The sequence below is a fragment of the Anoplophora glabripennis genome, unplaced genomic scaffold (genome assembly GCF_000390285.2).
Source record: "Anoplophora glabripennis isolate ALB-LARVAE unplaced genomic scaffold, Agla_2.0 scaffold183, whole genome shotgun sequence".
Lineage (NCBI taxonomy): Eukaryota > Metazoa > Arthropoda > Insecta > Coleoptera > Cerambycidae > Anoplophora > Anoplophora glabripennis.
The window spans coordinates 158886-167758 of NW_019416293.1; the positions used below are offsets into that span (position 1 = coordinate 158886).

At 34.8% G+C, this 8873-nt stretch overlaps 1 protein-coding gene across 1 annotated transcript in view; it reads left to right on the top strand.

Moving 5' to 3' along the window:
• Positions 1-8330, top strand: part of LOC108912296 (coiled-coil domain-containing protein 170) — an 18878-nt gene extending 10548 nt beyond the window's left edge. The window contains exons 2-8 of the mRNA XM_018717497.2: positions 3351-3860; positions 3915-4227; positions 4662-4834; positions 4888-5088; positions 5285-5428; positions 6888-7160; positions 7214-8330. Of these exons, the coding sequence (XP_018573013.1) occupies positions 3351-3860; positions 3915-4227; positions 4662-4834; positions 4888-5088; positions 5285-5428; positions 6888-7160; positions 7214-7744 (2145 nt within the window). The 3' untranslated portion in view covers positions 7745-8330. The remainder of the gene's footprint in view (positions 1-3350; positions 3861-3914; positions 4228-4661; positions 4835-4887; positions 5089-5284; positions 5429-6887; positions 7161-7213) is intronic.
• Positions 8331-8873: the final 543 nt, after the last annotated feature.

Genomic DNA, 8873 nt, shown 5'->3' on the forward strand with positions numbered 1-8873 from the left:
TTTCTTATAGCTGTTTTACATTGACAATTTATTGATGAATAAATTGACGAAGTTCTTCATGAATTAATTCACGAATTTATTGGTAAACAGTGTGGTTTTACACTGCTACAGACTTTGTCAAGTTTTTTGACGTATGAATCAGTTCTACCAATGAATCAAAGAAGCAAATAAATTTCAAAAATGTCACCTTTCCACTCATAATTGTAGTGATACAACAGCGGTACCGTTCTGACACATATTGGGTTGGTGCTTCCGAACTTCACGAAGAAATTGACGAAAATTAGAACATGCTCTAATTCGTCAAGAACTTGATGAATAAATTGATGAAGTTATTTGACAGCTGATTTGGTGCATTACACTCGAACAATTTCTTGATGAAGCGACTTCATCAATTAATTGATCAATAAATTGTCAATGTAAAACAGCTATAACTTTTAAGAAAGGATCAATAGAACTTAAGTTATGATTTAAAAATGTAGTTTTGACAAAAATACTCATCAAATTCCGAGATAGTGTAAAACAGGTTCTTCATTCAATGCACTACTGTGATGAAAATAACATTCTGGTCAATAAAGGAAAAGAAATAACTTATAACTGCTCTAAACAAAATAAAATTTTCATATCATTTTAAATAAAATAAAGACAAGAATCATTCGAAAATGTGTTTTTTAGCAATATCATTTATATCCTGTTATAGATAACTACGGAATATTAGTTAAAGTCTTTGAAACATTTATGGTTCACACTGTATTTTTTTATTTCCAAAAAAGAAATCGTGTTTGTAATTATTTATTTATGGTATCTTCAATTGCTTCTTTATTTAATTGTGTATTTCTCCCTCCTTGAATACAATTCGATTAGCTATATTTTCTTTTTAAATATCTAGTAACTTGTATTGTGACGTAAACAATTGAACAATGAACAAATTGTCAGTTTAAGTTTACTGTCAATGTTTTCATATATTAAATAAGTAAGCATTGAGAAATCTGTGCTACTGAATAATTTTTGGTGAATATATTATAGGCGTATTTTGACGAATTATAAAAAAAACAGTAACATTATTTTCGGTATAGTATTTTTTCTCTAAAAAATATACATAAAAATTATATAAAAAATAGTTTGTTTTCCTATATCTTTTTAATACCAAATGACCGAAAGAGAGTGAAAGTAAAATAATTAATTAGGGAAGCGTTAAATTTGAATAGAATTTGATTTGAACTAAATAAAAAATTTTTATTATAACCCCAAAATACCATTCTCTTCTATAAATATACACTATTTATTATATTTACCATAAAATTCAAAACACGCTTAAAGCTGTCGTGACTTTCAAACTCCAATTATACTAATGTGTCTCCAATAATCCGCCTACTATTTATAAAATGAACTTTCCGGATTTACAGTGTCATTCGGGTCTATTCTTGAGCATGGAAGCTTTCGGAAATAATATCGTGCCAGGATAAAAACGTTCACGGTATTGATTTTAAATTTTGTTAACATCATCAGATTCCGGAAAGGCTTCCAGGAGGGCCCTACCTTTGAGCTCTCCTGCAATTATCTAGTTAGTGACTGTGCAGCGATCTCTCTTGCCACAAATGGGTGAGCACTTTCCAATAAAGCACTTTTTCCGATAGAAATTCGATCTCTTGAAACCGTGATACATTAGCAACACAAAGCGAATAGTATAATGTACAAAAAGTTAAATGGTCAAAAATTTTAATGCAACCACTAGAAATTATCGAAAATTCCTGATGAGAAAAAGAACTGAGTAAAAGAAATTAGAATGTCCTCGGAGCAATTAAAATATTTTTTAAAAATTATCCAAAAAAACTTTATTTTGCCATTTTTTCATCAATTATTGCTATTTTGCAACATGGGTAGGTAATAAATTTAAACATTTTTAACTTACAGTATATTGTGCAAAATTCAATTCTAATATGTACCTTTTTCCTCTTCAATATTCTTCCAAAATGCCTAGGTTCCAAGATATAAGTAAAAAACTCAGATAAAATAGGTATTTTTTAATTTTTTTAAACATTTTTGCAATATTGAAAAAGTTCCGGACCTCGCCCAGATCTGGGGATCTACACTTTTATTATGCGAGTTGTACTGAAGGTATTACAGCAAAAATTAGCTTGCCCCCTCTTACATAAAAGAAGTGGGATATTTCGACAGATCCGCCCTGATCTAAAACACGTATTTCCCAACATTATTCACACTGTAATTGATTTTCTCTGGGACTGCGTTATAACTAGTTGTTTCCAACTGATTACTGCAGTTCTGCTAACGACGTAGTGACATGAAAAACTGTAATGTTTATAGTTATACCAGACATGTACATCCATTTTGCAGGCATTGGGTGAGTTACTAGCATTAACCTAATTCCCCATTGTTATTGATTTGAGAAAGGGTTACATTTCTGCATCTAGTTGTACATCCACATTCACATTAGTTATTCGTTCGTGATAAGTATGTATATTAATATACCTAGTTGCATTCCTGGTTACACCCTTCCAATTCATAACCAAAGGAATCGATAACTCATCAATTGTGCTATAAATATACTTCAAAAGGATGCCCTTCACCTAGATAGGTACAACTTTGTGTTAGTTCCTGATAACGTAAAAGCTACTTTCATTAACGATTTCGGCAAAATATCAGTTTTTAAGAAACTGTCATTTTCTATCTAAAAATATTTATCTATATACAAAAACATTTCTTTAATTTAAAATGATTACATTTGTTAAAAACAGCTGTTACTAATTAATTTATTAACGTTGATAACAATAAGTGATTTAATTATTGATACATATCAAATTTCAAATTGTTCAATGAATATAAAGACAATAAAATGGGTATTAAAAGGCGATATGATGACATAGATAATAATCATTTACGTACTTAATTTTTGATTTGATTATCTTTATTAGCGATAAATTTATGACTAGCACTTTTTAAGTTTTCCAAATGCACTCATTCTTGCACCAGCTACCCTAGAAAATAATAATAGAGCAATTTTATTCCACTACAAATCGTTGACTATTACTTTAATATTTACTTTATTTATTTATGTTTTTATTTTGAAAAACTTGTAAATGTAAACTATACACGGAAAAAAATATTGTGATGAAAATTACACAATTATACCTAAAATCATAACAGGAACAAATTGTCTGAAAAATCGACGTTTGCATTGTAATTGCTTCGTGAAATTATCACCAATAAATTATGGATTTTCTCAAATTTTCAGCCAATATTGTATGAAAATGTGATACAATTTGTTTCTGTCAAAGTTTTAGAAACAATTATACGAATTTTATATCATTATAATACTGACGCATTTATTCTAGATGGACGAATGTGACGTGGATGCCACAACGGCGCTGAAGAGCGAGATAGCCGCTCTACAGTACAAGAGAGACCGCCTGCAAACAGACGTGGACGAGATGAGGTCCCAGATTCGCTCCCGCGACCAGCGATGTCTGGATTTGCAAGTGGAGGCCGATCAGTTGAGAGAGCAGGCCGCTAGGCAAAACGCCATCATAGGCTCTCTGAAGAAGCGCGTTCACGAGTTGGAGGAAAGAGAAAGGAACCTAATAGCAGCGCAAGGACGCCACGAAATAGCCCTTCAAACCGCTCATAGGGACGTGAGGTACAACGAAGAGAAAGTTAAAGAGTTAGAATCCAAGGTCAGAAACTTGGAGTTGGATTTGCACGCTGAGGAACAGAAGAAAGAAGCCGCCAGGTTGCAGTTTCAAGACTTCGTGAGGAGGTTGTCTGTGGCGTTGGGTTCAGACTTGCTGGACTATCCCCATATTTCTCCAGAGTCGCTAGTCCACAAAGCTTCTGAGCTAGTTCAGGTAAATACATGTAAATGTTGATTTCTAGAAATGACTAACTAATCGACGACGTAGGAAACTTCCAGACTAAGAAACAAAGCAAGCAGCATCCATGACACTTTGGGAACAGTCGAGATAGATCTAAGGACGTGCAAAGAGAACTTGGACAGATCCATGGCAGACAAGGAATGTTTACAGAGGCAGAGCGCGACTCAGATATTGGAAATAGACCGTTTGAGGCAGGAGAAAGAGTCTTTAGAAATGCAGCACAGAGTCACGGAAAGAGAACTGAGTGAATTAAAAGAAAAATTGGCTATGTCTAGTCGTAGTTTGGGCAGCGCTACTGGGAATATTGCCCAACAGGAAGCTATGATCTGCCAGTTAAGAGGTAAACGTTTTCTGTTTGATTTAGAATAAATTGTCCTTGATGGATGTTAAGGTAAACTTTTTTTTATTTTATTAATGTTTTCAACACTTTGCACGATATAGTTATTGTTATATTAACTCATAAAGAGATCTTTTGTAAACTTATCTCTCAACTTAAAAGCTTTTTAATTTTGTTTTTGTTAGTCACGCCAAACCCACGCTATGACCTGGAAAAAGTGACAGAAGTACATTTAATTCAATTTTTATGCACACGCAGTTCGATCCAATAGGTCTACTCTATACAACGAACCAAAATTATGTCAGTAATTGGTAAGTACATCCAAATTTCGCTTAGATTTTATATACTGATATATTTTACTAGTAGAAATTAAATTGAACAAGAGAATAAAGACTTGTTAAATTATGTTTAGTCAACTAAAGCGTCTTCATTTTTAGATGAGGTCAAAATAAAGGACGAGAAAATCCAACGCCTTCAGGCGGAAAACAAGCACACCCTGGAATCGCTGGCAATAATCCTGAGCACTCCGTCGCGGTTCGTAGAGTCCTTAGAATCCTCAATCAAGGACAGAATCCACGAAATCATAAACGACAACAAGGACAAGACCGCTGTAAAATATGAAGTCGCGACATTTATCTCTTTCTAACACCGCGATTGTTTCAGCAACTGGAATCACTGCGTGACAAATTAAACCACGAAAGTCAACAGCTGTCGAGGCAGATCTCCCTATACGAGCAAGCGATGTCAAGGATTAGAGTCCTCGAGGATGAAAAGAATCATGTTGAAGCTCGTTTGCATAAGGCAGACGCGGAAATTAACGCCTGCGAGTTGTCGAGGGATGGTCTGAAAAGGGATAAAAACACGGTAAGAAATATTTTCTATTTTCTGCCTCGTATACCATTTGTGGGACCATCAACGGTTTGCTGTTTCATTCCTTTGCATGACATTCCACAAAAACCTCTAAGCTTACAGAAGCTACTGTTATTTCAAGGACGTATGTTTCCCGACGACATCCGACGTCTGACATTTGTACACGCTCACGTACCTGATATTTTTCCAGTTCATGAATTTCTTGGAATGTCTGGCGAGGGCGCTGAATATGGATGAAATATCCCACGATATAGGCGTCGATTTACATACCGAATCTCTGCTCCTGCGAGCGGAACAGCTTGCTAGATTGGAGAGCGAAAAATTGGTGGATAAGGTAATTTAAATTTCGTGGGACGGGTTGTGATTGGGTACAAGATGGTCTAGATTTGATGGGTCTAATTACAAAGACGAAAAATTAATTCTATGATCAATTAAATTTCTGAAAAATAATTTATGCACTACAAAAGCAATTTGGAAAAATCACTTTTCATTTATTAAATTCATTACAGTGAAATATACAGAGTGTGACTTTGGAGTCATATTTATACGTACTTTTGACCTTTAAAAACATTGACAATTGTTTAATAGTGAGATTTAAAATTGTAATTATCTAATTATATGATATTAAAAAATATACAGGCTCACAAATTTTTTTCCAGCTCTACAACAGTTTTACTTATTAAAACAATGTCCTTTTACCAATTTTTTAGCATATCTACAACCTGTTTAGTCTGTAGTGTTTTAATCGTGTATTTTAATAACGTACAAATTTTCTGTATGAGTAGCTGCTTTGCTGTGGATACGGAACTTTGCCCAGACTTTGCCACTTACGACGTGAGAGGTCTTTTCATGACATACCCTTACGCGATGTAAGAATTTATGCAGTAGCAGAAAAGTTCAACTTGTAGATGTATTTGCTTCAGTGGATCCAGTCGTATCATATGTCCCTCGAAATTGTAAAAAGAACGATATTTTTCCTGAATAATGGGTGCTTAGCTTTCCAAATAATGACTGCACAGCACTTTGTTAGATAAATTTAATACTTATCAGTTTAATACAAAAGGATTATCAAATTTGTTATTGAATAATGCGATATAGACTGGATTTCAATTTAATTTTCGTATCTCGCACCAAATTTTTAATTCATGCACATGTACGCAGATCAGTTTGATTCTGAAATTTAATTGCCGAGGCATTATTTAATAATTTTGACTTTTTTTTCGAATTTTGAGAAGTTTTCTTCGTTTTGCTAAGTATGTCGAAATTTGACTTTCATTTTGTTTCATAGAATTTTTCTTGCAATTCTAAGAAAAAAGTTACAATTAAAAAACAAAATTTTGCATGTTCGGCAATATATATTTACTAAATTTCATTTATTTTATAAATAATATGTCGTAGAACTTCACATTCATTTATCTATTTCACTATGAAATGTACTCTTGGTTGCATATACTCACAAACTCCCTAGCAAACTTTAAGTCCCAAAAGACACGAATTTTCCGATAACTTTTCAGAATTCCGAGAGAAAAATGAGTTATTTATTCTTGACATCCTGCAACTTTTAACTGAAAGGTTTTTGATAAAACTCAATCCTGAAAAGTTATCGTATAGTTCCGGTCTTTTTGAGACACCCTGTATATTACCTTCATACTTATATCGCACAGCATGATTTTTACAAGTATTAGTAAATCCGTTTTTAGTCCCGTATCCTAATCAATTTTTGGCAAAGCCTACTTACTGTTTCAGTCCCGATATCGACTGTACAATTTAGTAAGTCGGTCTGTTTTCGTTAGACTGCTCTGGTGTATCAGCTTCAGAGGAGGGTCCGAACACTCCGTGAACAGCTGCAGAGGAAGGACCTCCATTTGGACTTGCTCCGCAGGAAGTTGTCCCTACAGGAGGATAACACTAAGACGAAGTGCCTCCTGCAGAACGAAAAAGACGAGGCTAATCTTCGCGTCAAAAAATTGGTGAAGCAAGTCGACAGGCTCCAGTTGCAGCTGTCAGAAGCCAAGAGTCAGATCAGGGATTTGAATTCTCAGTTGGCGGAGGCGGCAGATTATAAGGTACAGTTACACTAGTAGATTTGACCGTATAATGTTTTACTGTGTCTTTTCAGATCACATCTTTGGAAAGGGGAAGGAAAATCGAGGAACTGCAGAAACGACTGATTGAATCAGAATCCCTCAGGACCAAGTACAACAGGAAAGTAACTGTCCTGAAAGATCAGGTCAGGCAAACTGGTGAGACTATCGATCAGGAAAGAAATATCAGCGAGCATTCCATGCAACTTCTAAGGGATGAATTGGCTCGAGTCAAAGACACCCTCTCCGACGTACAACGACGCGAGGCACAGCTGCAAAGCTTCAAGCATTCCGTTGCGAAGATCTTGGGCGTAGCCCTGCCGATGCCTGACTACGAACTCATCTCCAGGTTGCAGAAGTTGGTGGATGCTCACCACGACTTCACTCTGGTTTCTCGAAGATACGACGATCCTGTTCTGAGGCTGACTGCTAGAAGCCCTACGGGAGGCAGCAGGATCTCCAGGACTCCGGATAGGTCACGATACGATGATTCTGGGTATACAGATGCTGTCGATTTAGACGATATTGATGATGACTTGTTTAAAAGGCAGAGTAGACCTATATGACGAGCGCATTTCAGGGATTATTAGAGTTTAATGCGATGATTGACTGACAGGGTTAATAAACCAAGGAAAGATTGCTTGATGTTCCGAGGTGGGTGTTGATGGGATTTTAGTTTAGTGGAAGCGTTAGGGCACTGAGATGAAAATTGGATCATTGAAGGGGTCTCGGTTTGTTGGAATGAATGATTGGCAACTACACGTATAAGATTAAGAAAATAACAAGATGGCACCTTTGGTATTACCGATGGAATAGAAGCTGATGACCAATTTTTACTTAAAATAGACACAGAAGCCAAATTTGTTTCATTTTTTTCAAGGAAAAAGTTGCACAAGTGGTATTAAAATCAGTTTTGATGGAAAGCAAGCTTAACGAACTTTCGTTTGAAGACGATTAATAATTTGTTTTAATTACTGACAAGCATGTAGGGCGAAGAGTAAAAAAAAATAGCTCCACTCCTTTCATTTGTTTATTAACCTTTATTGACTTAATGTGTTCATGATGATGTCTTCATGCTCTAAATATAGATTGTCTTTGCACTTTTTGGAGGATTTGTACACGAAAGAATTTAAAAATAAAAATTTTCCATATTGTCTTATGTTTTATTTAGTATCCTCAAAAATATGCTTTTAAAAATGTATTTAAAAAAATCGTATTCGGCGCAAAAATGCTATTTTCATGCTCATTGATATTTATTCCAGCAGAATATACCTAGAAAACTATTTTAATAACTATTTTGTCCAAGTTTCATAACTTCTATTTGTTCCATACCGCATTTTCTTGCAAATAACGAGCGTTCAAATAAAAACGTCAAGTTGGTTCTGAAAATTTGGACGTAGGACGTAGCGTATAGCAAATGAACTTAAACGTCATCTGTCAAAGCGCTATATCGCCGCTATCAATTTGAATATTTTCGTTTTAAAAAGCGTTTAAAATGGTGTTTTCTCAAGAACAAAAAGTGTTTATCATAGAGTCCTACTTTAGAAATGGACGCAAGATTGATGGAATATGGAAGTATTCTATTGAGGAATGTTTCATAGAATTTCAAAATCAATTTCCCGGCGTTGTTGAGTACAAAATTTTTCAAAGTGCAGTTCAGCGTTGTGTTAATGTTTTTCGTGAAACGGGCAGTGT